The sequence below is a fragment of the Tachysurus fulvidraco genome, chromosome 4 (assembly GCF_022655615.1).
Source record: "Tachysurus fulvidraco isolate hzauxx_2018 chromosome 4, HZAU_PFXX_2.0, whole genome shotgun sequence".
NCBI lineage: Eukaryota > Metazoa > Chordata > Actinopteri > Siluriformes > Bagridae > Tachysurus > Tachysurus fulvidraco.
In genome coordinates, this window is record NC_062521.1 from 16,984,287 (window position 1) to 17,001,869 (window position 17,583).

Genomic DNA, 17,583 nt, shown 5'->3' on the forward strand with positions numbered 1-17,583 from the left:
CTGTGTTTGTTAGGGTACAGCTGCATAGAGCTGAATAGAGCTGAGGTTATGGCAGGGCTGACAGATGAGGTGAAAAAAAAACCCTGCATTTTATACAGAAAACAGAATATGAGTGCACATTTTAACCAGAAATGCCTACATGTACTGCCAGGTTGACTCTGTTTATGCAGCAATGTACTGCACTAGGCTGCTTTTTTTTACATTTGGATTCATAAATATTTGATTTCTGTATGATAAAACAGAAACGATTAAAAATTTCCTATATGCTTGGTGTGTCTTAACAGCGAGTATATCGAGAGAGAGAGACAGAAGGGGGGTTGGGGGCTTCGGGCTCTTATGATATCACAACGTTTACGGACTGATCAGTGTTACTTTGGAGTTGGTCTGTATTCTGAATTGATATGAGATGAGATGAGATAAACTTGTTACTGTTCCACTGGGTGAAATTTTTCTTGTGCATTTGGGTTATCATGGTATTGATCTCGGCACATCATCCACCAGCCCTAGGCTATGGATAATAGTCCTGTTTCTGCTTTCTGGCTCTTTGTGCTATTTAGAGGACACAGAAAGAAGCCAGCTGACCAGATCATCCCTGTACTGATCAGAATGGTGGCATGAGACCCCCTGGGCACCCAAAGCCAACAAATACTCCATTATGTTCTTGACAATGAAAACTGTAGAGCCCTAACACAAAATTGCACTAGTGTCTAAATTTTTCATCCTTCTCTTTCTATCAATCTGTATCTCTCTCTCTGTTTGTGTGTGTTTGTATGTGTGTGTGTGTGTGTGTGTGTGTGTGTGTGTGTGTGTGTGTGTGTGTGTGTGTGTGTGTGTGTGTGTGTGGCTTATATGGTGGTAAAGAGAGAAGAGGAAATGATAGAAATGAGGGGTTGGAGGAAGAAAACAAGATGGATTAGTTAGTGTGCGTCCATGCCACTGGGGGCACAGTGTGTGTTTGTTTGTGTATGGGAGAATTTATGGCATGCTCCAGGGCTGAGGGAGCTGATGATGAGCCATGTGCGATGATGGAATCGTGTTTTGCCTTTGTGTGTTTCCTCTCTCTCCTCAGCAGCATGAAGCAGCACAGCGTGTTATAAAAACAGAGAGAAAATTTACATCACCCGCCACCTTCCCACCTCGTGGCTCTCTTCCTCTTTTTCCAGTGCATGCTCTTTCTCTCCAATGTCTCAGAGCATACTTGATGTCCTCATAAGGAAAAAAATGTTTAAAAAAATAGTCATTAATAAGTTATCGTTCTCTAGGGCTGCTGTGTGTGTGAAGCACGGACATCATCAATGATTAGAATGAAAAGACAAAGTGTGTTTGAATATCCCACTAGAGTAAGCGGTTGGCAGCTGCATTTCTTGCCACTGGTGCAGACACTGCTTGAGTGTGATTTTTTTTTTTTAGGATGCTGTCAGTTAGCAGCAAGACGAGCAGGGACAGAAGGAAAGTCCTTTGTTTATACAATCAAAACATCAGAATTATTGGCCCTCTTGATGAACAACGAACAAAAATGAATAACAAGTAGAAATCATTCATCTTCATTAAATGCTTTATCTCAGTAAAAGTCTCTACAGATTAAATTCTTTATTTCCTAACTAAACCCAAATAAGTTTAAATGCTGCATGTATAAAACAAAAATAACTACAGGAGAGTGTTGGTCAGAATTTCTTTTGAGTAGGTAGGAGTGAGATTAAAAACAGTTCTGTGCACACCTCTACATGCAATAAGTCATATTTTGTGCCTAAACGTGTTTTTCTGTAATATTTTCTCATATAAAAAGTGTTATCATCTTCCACACATTTTGCATTTGGAGAAGCCTCAGCTAGCAGGAATAACAGCACAGAACCCCTGTGGTAGTGTCTAACTAGGTTGTAGATACATGTGCAAGCATCTTAGACCCCTGCACTCCTTAATATTGAATATCGTAGGCTTCTTCATATTGTTAGATTTGTTCATGTGGACTGCACTCATATATTCATAGACCAGTTCTTTTTTTTTTAATTTCTTCATAGAACATTTCTAATAAAACAAACATTTTCCCACACAAATGTTTATATCTTCAAAGTGATCTATCAAACTCATCTCTGTTTTCTGAGCTATTCCAAATGCCACTAAAATTCTGTGTAAGGTTTTCCCAACCGAGCTTAACATATCTCACACAACAAACCAATCGTTTCCTGAATAATTTTATACCAGACTTGCGCTGATAAAATAATTTGTTTGTTTATGCTGATCGAAAATGTCTGATGAATCGATATCCAGAATTCGAAGGCCAGCATACTGGTAAAGGAGTTGACTGAATGCCAAGACAATACAGAGTTTACTGCTTTAATGACACTCATATACTGCATTTGTAAGAGTATAACTAATCCAGTTTCAAGTATGTAGGGGGTTTTTTTTGTCTGGGACGTGGCAGAATGCATACTGTGTGCTTGATGCCCTTAGGCAAGATACAGACATGGCACCATGACTCTGACATTCACAGTGATCGTGAGACCTTAACCTAACTTGCACAGGGGAGTTAGAGGTCAGACAGCCTGAACCCACTGCCCTTTGAGACAGTCAGCCTGGACTTGTCATCTACTGTTTCTCTGGAACCTGTTCGATTTTTCTCTCTCTCTCATTGTTTCTCTCTCTCATTCTTCCTTTCAGATGCTCCTGCAGTAAACACAGCCAGCAGTGGGGCAGGATCTGGAAATGTACCACCAATAAGTGATGATTTGGACATTTTTGGACCAATGGTGTCCAATCCTCTGCCATCCAGCACCAACACAAACCAGGTACCTTGTGATTTTTCATAGTCCTACTTCTTTGAACCATACTATCCTATTTTCCTTTTATGTTTAATAAAGCTCAAGTCAGAAAACTGTAAAAGCTGATTTGTCAACAGCCAACAGCACTGCATTCTAACCCTCAACTTTTTCATACCTCAAGTTGTAATTCCTAATGTGCTTGTATAACACTTGGGTCAGACTGACCCTAAATTATATTCAAGAAGTTACCATTACTGAGGTCAAGAATAAACATGAATGTACATAAGAATCTGATATAGAAACTGCAAGTATTGTTGCACCAAGATATCTTTTAATTGTATCACCACAAAGACTTATAGTTGGTCTAATAGTTTACTTTTTTCTAGTCTTGCATTGATTGTCACTACATTTTAAATTCTACTGCAAGTAGTGGGATTGTTTTTTTGTTTTTTTATGGCAAGCAGCAAAATAGCAATGATACACACATTTCATTTTCTTCACATACACAATATATTTATTTTAAACTACAGTTCAAGAATATGCTGAACTGAATATGTTCCCTACAATAAAGAAAGAAATGATTATGCTTTTGAACTTAAATTTTGAACTTGAATTTAGATGCAGCCTTTTCGTTAATGTAATCTATTATTTTTCTATTGTTTTAAAACCACTTAGAAACAGACACAAAGAAAAGGTCAAATTGGGTTGTTTTAATTTCCCCACCAAACACAATAGTTACATTTACCTTTCTGGTCACAGCTGACAGGATTGATTTGTAAGGTCTTCCAGACATGAGAATGCGCATTTAAAAGAATTAGCATCGAGCTTGCCCTTCCAGAGAGATGGGAAAAGAGACTATTAGAAAAGACTGGTGTTGAGGTGCTGGTGAGGTTTTTCCTTTGTTCTCCTTTACCAGTGGATGCTTTCTTAATCATGCATTAATGTTGGCTCTTCTGGACCTGGGCCTAAATCTTTAGGTTCTCTTTATGCTTGACAACAAAGAATTACCACCAGCCAGAGCTGACTGAGCATCAGTTGCTGTCGATTCACATTTTCTGTGAAAAGTTGCACTTGAATAAACTACAAAGAATAAAGGCATGTGCCCTCTCTTCCTGCTCATTATGAAATAACTCTAAATACCAGGAGGTGGCAGTAGCCTGTACTTTGAAAATGGGGGAAAAAAAAAAAAACCTCGGTTAGCGAGTTGCGCCAAAAAGAAAATGGACCTCCAACAGCCATCTTATTAGGAAATGTTGTAAGCCTGCCATTATTCAATCAGTCAATCATCTGGCAGCAGCACTATGTATATAATTATGCAAATACTTACAAATAATTTTAATGTTTTCATCAAACATCATAATTGGAGGAAAATGTCTTCCAAGTGATTCTGACTATATCATGGTTGTTGGTATCAGAATTTCAGAGCATCCTCATCATGATTTTCACACACGACACGCTAATGTTCATAAAGAAGGGTGTGAAAAACACAAAACATTCAGCAAACTCAAATAACCATGGTTTATAACTGGAAAGCATCTCAGAACACACTAAACATCAGAGGTCGAGGACAAATGGACCACAATAGAAGACCACACATTTCTTTTCCTGGACACACTTACTCCGTCTTATAATACCTCCAGCATAGTAATGCACCATGTCACCAAGCAACAGTCTTCTCAAAGTGCTTCCATGAACATGACAATGAGATCAGTGTACTCCGCTTCCCAAGTCACCAGATCTGAATCCAACTGAACACCTTTGGCATGAGGTAGAGTGGCAGAGTGGCAGAGTGAATGGGCAGCTGACAAATCTGCAGCAAATTTTGTGATGATCTTGTCAACATTGAGGAGAAAAGCAAAGGAATGTTTCTAAAACCTTGTGTAATCCTTGCTACAATGAATCCAGTCTGTTCTGAGACCAGAGCGAGGCCTTCCTCAGTTCGTTATGTTGTTTCTTGATAAAGAAAAATATCTATTTTACTTATTCTACAATACTTATTATTGCATGCCAGATTTGTACATTAGCAATATCAGTACCTGCCATAGATTGCTATTTTTGTTATATTGACAGATTTGTTCATTTAGTATATGATTTGGAATGCACCCAAACAAGACACTCTTAGATACCATGTTCACACCAGTGAAGGAAATTCGCAAGCCATTTTGTTGAAAAAGAAAATTGCTATCTTCACCACAGGAAATTGTGTTTTGTTCTCTCTTGAGCATTTTTTGCTTAATTTTCTTCTCTTGCACTGATTTCCTGAGATTCTCACTCTTCACTTCACCGGCACTGATATTGGCCAGTTTGTGCCAAGGGTGTGCTGGGAACCCAGAATATTATGGATGAGACTTAGCCATCTATGCTTAATGATGTCTGTCAGACAGTAGTCTTGGTGTTGGTGTTGCAGGACCTATAGACAGCTCCACAAACTATATGTCCTTGTTCTGCAGTGTGCCTCTTAGGTTGCGGTCCTGGAATATAAAGGATGCTTTCTCTTTGTACACTTGCACCTGGCTTGGACACGAGGGATTCTAGCACGAAGAGCAATTTATTTTTGATCTGGGAGGACTGGTGCACTGCTGGGACCTCTTCTCCCCTTCCTTGTCCCTTCCTATGGGAGAGCAAGAGAAACAGAGAGAGCAGTCTTGTGGTCTACCAAGTCCTCAGGTCTGAAACTGACAGAGGAAACAGAAAGCAGGCCAACATCTCTAACAGAAATTTCACCCCCACCATCCAATGTTACAATAAGAAGTTTAGAAGCAGGCACAATAGCATCTTTGCTGCAAGTGCTTTTTCAATGCATGCGCATGCACACACACACACACACACACACACACACACACACACACACACACACACACACACACACACACACACATCCATTAGATGTGACCCAGTCTACTGCCTCTGAAAGCCATAAGAAAGAATTAGAATTATGTCTCAAATGTGATGTGTAACTGCAATGCTAAAGATAAAACTTTTGTCAATATCTGTTTAAACACTCTAGTATGCTAATGCATGTAAATGAACGCCGATGCAACAGTATACTCTCCTCTGATACATTCGGCTTTGTTCATTTCCTACATGCTGAGCTTTATTGAGTTCTAGGATCGTGGCAGATTTTTTCTTTCTCACCTTGTTTGTCATTTGTTCAAAATGCGTGTGTGAAGGACACGTCAGCTTCACACAAGCTGTTATAATGGATTTGTCATTATGGATAACATATAAGATGTCAGTTGCAGCATCAGGACTGTGTTTTTGTGAAAGGATTTGTGTTGTCCTCAGCTTGAGTGAGTTTGGATTGTGTGTAGAGGAGAGAAGCATAAGAGTAGGAATGAGAATGAGCCTCCTTTCCACCCCTCCACTGAGCCTTACTGTTACTGGGGACCAAGCAATTGCATGGCAAAACTGTTGAACATGTGGAACAACGCTGATTGGTTGGCTCAAGGTTTGTATCACAGCTCTCACTTCTGGCAGCTTCTCCATCCTCACACGAAGTGAGAGGTGGGGGAGGTACATTAATTTGCTTTTCCTCAAGCCTTCATGAGAGACCATCAGGGTCTCCGTTCCATCAGTGTGGCTGTAGACAACTGCATGTTAATCCAGTCTCTGGTTTGCTTCCTTTCACATCTGATTTGCCTCCTGCTCCCATTTCTCTCAGCTCTCCCGAGAGTTTCACATGCTTGCGTATGCAGCATTTTCCTTCCTTGTGCCTCACAATGTTGCTATCTGATTACACCGTTTTGTTTATTCGTTTTAACATTAAAGCATCACAGGTAACCGATTTTGCTTTGTCTCTGTTTTCTAAATGAGCAATGATTGTGTTAAGTATGTTACGACTATAGTCTTTTAATGAAAGTCTGTTCTCATAGCTTTATTTGTTATGGTAGATTTTAGGGTTTTTCTCAGATATTAGTCCGCTTGCCTAGTCAGACTCTGAGTGGATAAGGAGCATGTTGGAAGAGGCAGTGATGGAAATGTACTTGCAAAAGTCTTCGTTCAATGGTTGAAATATGTTAATGCAAAATGGACATAAACCTTTGAGTGCATAAAATCATGAAAAAACAAGCCTGGGGCTGTGAGCAATGGAAACATGGTGCTGTTGCTGATTAATAAATACTTACAGTAGATAAATAATTTAAAACCTTCAGTATTTTCTGAACTGTTTACAGCATTTCAGTTGTTTTTCACCCCAGATTTTTTCCAGATCGCAGTGTACCACAATACTCTGGTTAGTTTATTCAGCTTTTATACTAGCCTACATATCATGATGTTAAAGTATGTTGAATTTTGTTTAAATTATTTTCTCAATGCAGTCGAATCTCACCAGTACAGGGATGAATCCTCGCAAGAGGTCTCTGATGGAGCTTCTAGCAGTAAGCCATTTTCAGTAATGTAGGTTCAGCACAGTCACCCTTCTGCTCCTGTGCATTAGTTAAAGTGCGAAGGTTAAGCCAACAGACAGGATGTATGGAGCGCTGATGTTGCATTCCTGCCATCTCATTCTGTACTCAGCAATACAACTGAGACGCTTAGCTGTTCTTTAAAGAACATAGCCATCGATTGTAGAGTCCCTGGTTATATTGGCAATAGTTTAGTTGATTTGACGAGACAAGTTTATCTGAAACGACTCACAAATGACACACAATGGCATAAAAGATCAAGTAAAACTCCATCTAAAATTGTTTATATTGATATACACCCACCATCCACTTTATCAGTTGTCTAATCAACAAATCATATGGCAGCAGAATGCGTACAATCCTGCAGATACAGGTCATCAGCTTCATGTTCATATCAACACACATACATGACAGCACAGTGAAATTATTTCTTTGCATATCCAGACTTTGGAGGTTGGGGTCAGAACATAGGGTCAGCCATGATATAGCACCCCTGGAACGGAGAGGGTTAAGACACGGCCCAAAAGTGGCAGCTTGGCTGAACTGGGGCTTGAACTCTGACTCTGAAAAACAACCCAGAGCCTTAACCACCGAGCCACTGTTTGTTATTCTTGTAAGAAATTAGTGGTTGTATACTGCATTGCTAAAAGGATACATTTGCACAGTTTTTCTTCATGGTTTGTTCATGACATTTTTGTTTTGTTCATGGCTAAATTGGAATTGGGAAGTTTCTGTGTTGGAATGGCTCTCCAACTCATCATTCCTACTCAAAGTCAAGAGTGTTTGTTTATTTGTTTGTTTCTTGTGATTCTGTGACGTTACTTCATGGTACAGTAGTGCTCTTAGTATAGAGAACAAATAAGAACAAGAAATATAAGAACAATAAATAAGAGCACGATTTAAGGTTTAAGCAGACTTTTGATTTTCTGTTTATATTTCTGCTTATATATGAATTCTCTAACTACAGGGTGATGCTTATTTAAATGTTCGTGTGCTTTCGGCAAGATGTTTTGATCAACTGCTCTTTTATGTCATTTTTGGTTCTCTTAACAGTGAATTATCACATCCACTTTAAAAGCAAACCAAGCACTATCTACACAACTCTCAAATTCATTTCTTTGTACACAGCTGACATTACGTATTCATTCTATTTCTGACTTAAGACTGCCAAGTTCATGTAAAAGCTCTAATGGAATGTAGGAGGTTTCAAGATGGAGTTCCCAGGGGTCGTCAACACAGCAATACAACAGAGACTTGGCAGTCTTAAACGACAAAAACCCTGGCACCGACACCGGTATTAGCAGGAAAATGAAAGGTTTGGAACCTTGAGCTGACTGTACAGATATGGAGGTGAGGGGATGGGCCAGACTAAAGAAAAAGATGTTGATCAGGCACCAGTGAGAGCTGTAGTAAGGTCTAAATCCCTACAATCTTACTATCAGCAATGTGTAATGCTCGCTCTGTGAAAGTGAAAATAGACCGATCTGTCAGTTAAAGAAAGGTTTTTCGGAGTCTTTTCTTTTTGCTGTCCCAAGTTCAGTCTATATCGAGGTTTATATGCACCCACACAGCATTTTGGTAGCACATTATATATCCACTTAAAGCCGTGTGTACAAATTAAACACTGAAAGTACACACAGCGCAGTTGGAGATTTTGTATATAAGCAGATCAGGTGCCTGTACATACACACAGCATTAGGCAGAGAGAGCATATGGTCTAGCTGGCACTACTGAGCAGTAATCTCACCAGAGTACAGTTAGTAAAGCATATTTATATTATACGTCATCCAGGAGAGAGAATTGAATGTACTAACATTAACACATGCTTCCAACAGAACCACACAGGGAATAATGTACTGTTGGGAGAAAGAAATAAGACACTCATTGTTGGGTTGAAATTCCAGCCTCCATGATTCATGCTCTGTGGAGTCAAAGGTAAGAGAAAGGAGAGAATGTGACCCCATGACGGAGGCTCATCTGTCCTGCCACGCTGCTGAACCGTGGTATGCAGTCAGGATAAAGTGATGCTGCGTTATGGAAGCTGTATGGCAGCACTGGCACATGACATGTCTGCCTGCAGTTTGCCAACAGCTTTTTATATGACATTCAGTTTAAGGGATTTTTTTACTTATGAAGGTTTATTCACACAAGCACATTTTGCAAGGATAAACATGCACAATGAGAAATACAGACTCCTTCACATTGAGATTCACTCTGCTGTACTGGAATGAGTTGTCATTTTTTCCTGGCTCTCTTAATTAGCGGATGCTTATACCGCAGCTTCTTTCAGTTTTTGTTCATGAGGGGGGTTTCTTGCTTCGGTCTCTTCTTCTGGAGGTAAAATGCTGCATAGTCAGGTTAAGGTCTGGTGATTGACTTCTACTCAAAAAACATCCACTTTTCCCCAATGATGAAGTACGTTTTGTATTGGCAGTGTGTTTTTAGGCTCATTATCTTGATGAAGTTCTTCCCAAAGTAAATTGAGTGCATTTCTCTGTAAAGTGGCAAGACACCATAAGTTACATCATCAAAAAAGATAATTGAGTCTGTTCCAGAAGCAGCCATGCAAGTCCAAGCCATGATAATACCTCCACCATGATCTTGTTTTGTTTTAGATTTTGAGCAGATCTTGGATCTTGTGGTATGGCCTCTATATTTCTGTCCTCAAAAACCGAAATATCACCTTCATCTCAGTCCTGTCGAGCTGTTTAGTGATGTCCCTGACTGTTGTTTCTGGGTATTTCTTTACAGCTTTCACCATGTTTGTCATCAAAGGCAGTTGTCCTTGGACAACCTGTCTGGTTGTTAGTATGCCAGTGGTTGCTTTCTTTTTTTTTTTTTTTTTTTTTTTTAGGACATTCTCAGTTTTAAAATGGCTTGCTGTTCTTTAGACTGATCTTCCTATAGTTTTATTCTATAATGACAAATAATAAATGCTGTCTTTATGATTGAAGCCCAGGATCCAAAACCAAGAGTCGGTGTTCAGATCTAGTAAACGTTTAAACGGTCAATTTAACATGGTACACCTGGGTGACGAGGGAACTGTTCCGACATATTTTGATCAAACATTTTGATCATTTGTAAAACGTGTCAATTTGAACAAAAAGATACCATGTTCCAAGTTGTTTAACAAGGCTAGATGTAAATATCCAGAAATTAATTAATTGATCTATGGTCTGATGTTTTTTGGTGCCTGTTCTGCCTGTGCATACTGTACAGTATGTGAGTTTCTTCTGGTGCTTTAGTTTTCTCCCATCTTCCAAAACCAGGTGGATTGGTAGCTCTTTTAAAACCTCCAAGCCTGCGTGAAGTTTCCCTTAGTAATGAACAAGTTTATGAATGTCTGTGTGCATGATATCCTGAAACGAACTGGCATGTATGTGCATGAGCACAGATGTAGGTCACCATATATAAATGCATTACAGAGCACTGAACTTGCCCATTTTCATGTTTTTTCTGCCTCTTAGTGCAGATGGTCTCTAATGCTTAATGAAAGCGGAGTTGTTTTGCTTTCTTACCAATACACTGCAGCTCTTATAGAAGCTGGCATTGTGGAGAATGCTTGTCACCATCACTCACCGCTGTTCTTCCTACCGGACGCTTTCACTGCAGTATGTTAAGCACTTGACTGTCATGCAGCATAGCCCTGTTTTATTTAGCAGCTCATTTAGCATAGCCCTGCTTTTCTCTGCATGTTGGTTTTATTACTGACTCTTTTTTCTCTTTTTTTTTTTAACTTGGATCTTTTGATGGTCTGTTTTTTTTCTAGCAGATCGCATTTCTCTTTGGCAGGGTCGTGCTGTAGTGCCGCTGCTGTAATGACTGTTGTCTGGAAACTGACTCACAGGCAGAAGTACAGTATGAACTGGGCTCAGGGCCATTTACTGTTACTGCAAAGTGCTGCCCGCTGTAAGAGAATGTGTTTTAAGTTGTTTAAGGAAACTTTGCTTCAATTGGACAACAGAATAGGGAAACTTGCAGTGCTCCAAACTGTTGACACTTGACATTTATCATTGATTCTGCTTAAATGCTTACACTTTCTGTGAAATTATAAAAAGGTCACTGTAATTTTGGGGTTCTCTCTCTCACACACACACACACACATACACACTCTGACACACACGCACACCTATTTATAATTTTTTTCCATCGTAATATTTTTTGACATTGCTTCATGTCAACAAGATAATTAATTAACAAGCTAATGAACCACACTGATATTTCCCTGACACTATTAATGTTGTATTTAGTTTTTACTGAATCTAATTATTTTCTTTATTTGGATTCTTTCCTAACCATGATTTTATTCTGAATTTTAGATGAGATTGAACACACATTCATCTAAAAAAAAAAAAAAAATTAAGAAATCCAATAGTTAATATGAACTCTTTACAATGGAGAAGTGAATTGACAGTTATAAAATAACCATTGAAATTTTTTCTAGTAATTTGAATAAGCATTTGGGAAAGAGTCCTCCCATCTGTCTACAGGCTTCCACCTACTTATTAGTGTCTATTAGGACAGAAACCCCCCAGAGGTTTTATTTTTTTTACCCTTCAGCTTGCTATGCTGTAATGAGGCCTGGTTTACTTCTGTATCTGCATATTTGTGAGCATGGCAGTGTGTCATGTCTCATTGGTGTCTGCATTGATACTTGCATATGACGTGTACATGTGCATTAGAAAGTGAATAACTAAGTAGATACTGTGATTCTAGTCATTAAACTGGATCACATATGGGACAGTATGAAAATGTTTGAACATTTAGATTTTCTCTACAGAAAAGATTAATGGAAGACAAGTGTGAATAAAAGAGACTTTGTAATAAGCCTTAGTATACCTCAGTATTTTGGAGCATGGCAGAGCATTAGTGTGGTCAGGCACTGATGTCAGGTGAGGAGACCTGGCACACACTCCCAGTACAGACCTGCAGTCCTGACCTTGGGAGTCTACATGCCAACGGTTGGGTTAAGTTCATTTGCTCTGTGCAGGTTACTCGAGTTCTTTCACAGCATGGGGCATTGCCATGCTGGAACATGTCTCTCTTAGTTCCAGAGAAGAAAATTTGTAATTCTACAGCGTACAAAGATTTTAAAAGTTAAAAACTTTAAAACATATTCTAAGTATTTTATGATATTTTGCAATCAAACCTATTTGAAAATAAATTTTTAAATCTAAAAACTTTAGCGTTTTTTGAGAAAGGACTGAGAGAACTGAGATATTGTGCATTGTATTGTATGTATTCTGAATCTGTTTTCTGGGTCTGATTTCACATGAAACCTAAAGAAAGTAATTAACAAGGTCTTTTTTTATAGGACGGCTTCACTGCCGGAATGAGGCATGAAATGATGTTAAGCCTGCTTTTAGTAAGATTGTGTCTTTCTCATTCTAATACAGACAATTACATTTTAATTTGAATAGCACTTTTAACAGTAGACATTGTCAGAAAAGAAACTTAATTCAATGAGAGTTATAAAGTTTACAATAAGCGAGCAAGCCAAAGACACTGGAAAGGAAAAACTCCCTGAGATGATGGAGGAAGAAACCTTGAGAGGAATCAGACTCAGAAGGGAACTCATCCTCATGTGGGTAACATCAGAGAGTGTGATTATAAGCCACTATCTTTCTAGAATTGTACATATAGTCAATTGTAATTGTGCATACACATAAAATAACGATTAAAGAAAAAAATGCGACTGTCCTCACACTTCCATTATATACAGAATATTTCAGTAAACATGTTTTCCATTTTTTTTCTCAGCACAGTGAAATGTGTCAGGTCTTGCTTGAGGTACTATGTAATATGTTAGTGGATGGAAAATAGGTTTGAAAAGCACTTATTTAGAGAGCAGGCTACAGCAGTTCAAGGAGAAGTTGTGGAGTACTAGGTTAGCTTTAATGGAAGTGCAGTTCTGTGGAGAGAGGGCTTCAGGGTCAGATATGGTTCTCCATTCTCAAGCATTTCTCAGAACTTTTTATATCCATGCTGTAACCTCTAGTAAAATAATATTCTTTTGAGTATTTGTAAAAAGCACCCACTCCCGTCCACAACCAGATGTAAGAATTACATCTCTACTTTTGCATGCTTGTCTTTTATTGTTCTCCTTCTTGTTGTCTTCCTCAGTCTCGTACCGTCAGATGTCCAAAATTTGCAGATTTCTCTTCAGACACTCGGTCCGTGCGCCTGCTGGTGTGAACCACCGTCTTTACTAACTACAAACACACACATTTGCTATTTGAGAACTCTTTTGTCTTTTCTTTTTCTTTCATCCTTGCAAGCAAGTCTTTCTGTGCTTTCCCAGGCAGATGGAGGTTGCTGAGGGGAACTGGATTAGCCCAACCCAGTCCTGTACACCAGCAGAGTGCTAATTATCTGTGTACGGCTACTAATCACACAAAGCCTGCTCTGTTTCACAGGAAGCCAGAGTGTGTGTGTGTGTGTATGTGTGTATGTGTGTGTGTGTGTGTGTGTGTGTGTGTGTGTGTGTGTGTGTGTGTGTGTGTGTGTGTGTGTGTGTGTGTGTGTGTGTGTGTGTGTGTGGCGCGCGCGCGCGCGCGTGCGTGTGTGTATACGCTAATGTAACTTGGCTTTGCTGGGGGTGGATAGAACTGGAATATTTATGGCCTTTCCTGAATGTCAGAGATATACTACAAAGCGCTGTGCAGTGGCTCTGTGTGAATATTCATTGGTGTGTGGTGTGTGCATTACTTGTATAAGTGCACACAAATATTTATAGCCCTCTGAGACTGAGTCTATAATCAAGTAAACTTTTAGTAATGTGTACACGTATGCAGTACTGGCCTCCTCATATACACCAAAATACACAGAAACACAGCAGAGAACAGACGAATACAAATTATTGAGCAGTGGTCTTAGCTTCATCCATTATTAATCCTAATAGCTTTTGCCCTCTTCCCCTGTGGACGCCTTTGAGTGATTCACATGTCATGTGACGAGTAGTGGAGGAGGGCTTGTGTAATCTTTTTTCCTGCTTCACTCCTATAGAAAACAGCATGCTTTATGGTCTTAAGGCTTGCGTGTCACAACACCAAGGTGTGCATACATATTTGTTGCGTTTGTGTTTACATGATCCTTCTGACACAGCTTTAATCCACATTTGGCTTCTCATACACTGCTTGTATTCTTAGAAACAACAGTCAGAGGTGAAACTATGCATCCCCTCAACACAGTACTGTGTCTTATACTCCCAAGTTAATAAATTAAGAGTGACCACCTCTTGTAGTGTCAGCTGTCAACTGCTGTACCTGTTCTGTGTGTGTGTGTATATATATATATATATATATATTTATACGTATATGTATATATTTATACGTATATGTGTATATATATATATATATATATACGTATATGTATATATATATACGTATATGTGTGTGTATATGTATGTGTATATATATATATATATATATATATATATATATATATATATATATATATACGTATATATATATATATATATATACGTATATGTGTATATATATACGTGTATATATATATATATATATATATATATATATATATATATATATATATATATATATATATATATACATACATATACACACACATATACGTATAAATATATACATATACGTATAAATATATATATATATATATATATATATATATATATATATATATATATATATATATATATAAAATATTTAAAGCAGAACGTTCCTGATAAGTTCTCTTTTTTTAGTCTTGTACTGTCCGTCAAATCTCTGTAATTTTTAATCTTATTTTCATCATCCCAATTTTAGAAAGCAGTTTCCTGCTACACATTTTTATTAACCCACAATAATGTTTTGTTGTTTCTACTTGGCTTCATTTTGGCTTTTTTTTTTACTGGAGATCAAAGAAACATCGAGCATCTTCACCTAATTTACTACCTACAACTACAGTAGGTTGCTAGATAATAGAGGTCATACCCTCCTGAGTGTAGGGTACGCTCAGTACGTGCACACTATTTTCATGCATTTGTTGTATTTTAATGCCCAATGAAATAATCCCTTTTTTAAGCCTCTGTTTTTTTACACAAGTTATTGGTACATTTGGCTGTTCAGCTCACTCTGGAATGGAGATGTGGAGATCGTTTTTGTTTGTGTTTGTAAAAATCTTAAAGCCTCAATAGAGCATGTGTTACAGTGATTTAATAAGGAGTAAGGTCGCCTTAGTTTAAGATGAAAAGCAATAAACAGTTCTTACCCCATGAAATATATAGTCTATTCACATTAAGCTTTGGTTTCTAAGCATCATAATAGCCAAAGATTGTTATTCTATACACAGAATAAGGGCCGCAACAGTTTTATTGATGTAAGGCTTGTTGCATTAAGGCAGAATTTTATTATTGTGATGTGGTCACAACTAAAGCAGACATAAAATCATGCACACCGTGGTTTTATTTTTTATTTATACATTTTATGTACAAGCATGAAACCAAAATTACTCTTTTTCCACCTTTAATATTATATTGCAACATATAAAAAATAAACAGTAAACACGAAATTGTATAAGAAAACATAAGTCATAGCCTGCAAAAGTGTGCAGACCCCTAAAATAATACATATACTGAAGCACTGTTGAATTCATTACACTTAATTATAGTATTAATCTTTTGGGGTAAAGGTCTATCGGGTCAGCACATCTTAACTTCCCAATGTTTTGGCACTCTTACAGAACATCTTAGATTAAATTGCTAGGGCAATTGATTGATTTATATTGGTTGGTTGGTTGGTTGGTTGGTTGGTTGGTTGGTTGGTTGGTTGGTTGGTTGGTTGATTTTGCACCAAATATGCCATTTAAAATGATGACCAAGTTCAAACTCGGACTCATCAGACCATAAGACATTTCTGCCGTCTGCTTTGGGTGAATGCATTTGACAAAATTGGCATTTTGTGGCTTCCATCTATTCACCCTACCCCATAGCCCAGGCATGTGAAGAATAGTACAGAATATTGTCAGATGTGGGGAACAAACAATGCTTGCTAGAAATTCCTGTGATTTCAAAGGAAGTGTCATTTGCCTACTTGTGCATATCACTAGTCACCCCCCCCTATCCCCAGAGGGCTTTCATGAGAAGCATCATGTACCGTCCCGGCTTTGGATTCGTTACCAATCTGTGCTGCACTGTTTACTAGAAAAGTGCTAATATTCTGGCTGTACTTTCACCCCAGTCCTTCACACTCTGTCTACCGAGACATTACTGCTTCTCCAGCCTCCTGAACACCACAGTGCGCGTTCAGCCCCGCAGCTTTGGAGCTCTGACACCTAGGCAGCGGGAGAGCTGAGGTGTGACAGAGTGTCTGAGTCTGTGCCCTTTCACTCTTACTGTTATTTTTCTCCATTTTTCATGCTACTTCTGTTCATCAGTCGTCTTTTACTGGGCCTCTAGCAGTGGAGCTGAGTAATTCTTCTTTGTTTTTGCTCAGTTCATTTGCATCCAAATGATGTTACGTAGCGTCCCTCTTTCCTCATCACTCTTGGTTTCATGCCTTTGAGTGATGAGCTTGTGGGAATGCGATAGAGGGTGGAAAGTATAGTAATTAGCTACATAGTGTAGCCTTAAAACTGTGCCACAGCTCTTGACAGGCCTTGCTTTACACCTGTCTTTACAAAATAAATGACTGAACAGAGATGGATTAGAAACCATAGGCTGTGCGAACACAGGAAAAGGACGCTATACATTTCTGTTAAGACTCATCAGCCTTTTTAGATTCTAATTAAAGACATCACTGGCTCTTCTTGCTAGGAGGCAGAGATAGAAGAAGGCAGTGTTTTAGTGTATACTGAATGTAGATAGGATTTTTCCATCTTAGAATGATTGTGAAGTTCCTGACTGGTTATTAATTTGCTTATGTGACAATCAGCCTGAATCACATTAAAATGAGGTTTAGAAAAAAAATGGAGTGGGGATATAAATAGCGTGTATAGGCATAATGGAATAAATGTCATTATAAATATAAGTAACAGCTGTTGTATTGTGGTAGATGCTGCGTTCAGATTCTTCAAGCTGTCTCTGAGGTTTTTTTATCTGTAGTGGGGGATTGATGATGACTTACAGCCAGCACTTATCATATATATGCTGATATTATTTAACAGAAATGGCTGTTCAGAAGGAATTTTAAAGAAATAGCTTGCAAGAGCACTATCCCATCAGCAAAAATGTATGTCTCAGCAGGACTAAACACACATTTAACTTCAGGGACTTTGCACACTCGCTATGTGGCTTTGGAGGCTTCATATCCTGTTGGTCGCAGCTGCAGTCACACATTTCTAAATGAATTCAGGTGTAATAGCTGTACACACTTGATCACACTAAAATCGCTCCCCCTATAGAGATTCACATTTGAACACATGAGCACTGTGCACGAGAGGTATCATCAAATATAAATAAGCAC

The 17,583-nt window shown here is 38.4% G+C and overlaps 1 protein-coding gene across 9 annotated transcripts in view; it reads left to right on the forward strand.

Annotated features, from left to right (window-relative positions):
- smap1 (small ArfGAP 1) overlaps window positions 1–17,583 on the forward strand; it is a 108,316-nt gene that overhangs the window by 84,706 nt on the left and 6,027 nt on the right. For all 9 annotated transcript variants that reach the window (XM_027136266.2, XM_027136267.2, XM_027136270.2 and 6 more), the window contains one exon: window positions 2,659–2,786. In XM_027136266.2, coding sequence (XP_026992067.1) covers window positions 2,659–2,786 — 128 coding nt within the window. The remainder of the gene's footprint in view (window positions 1–2,658; window positions 2,787–17,583) is intronic.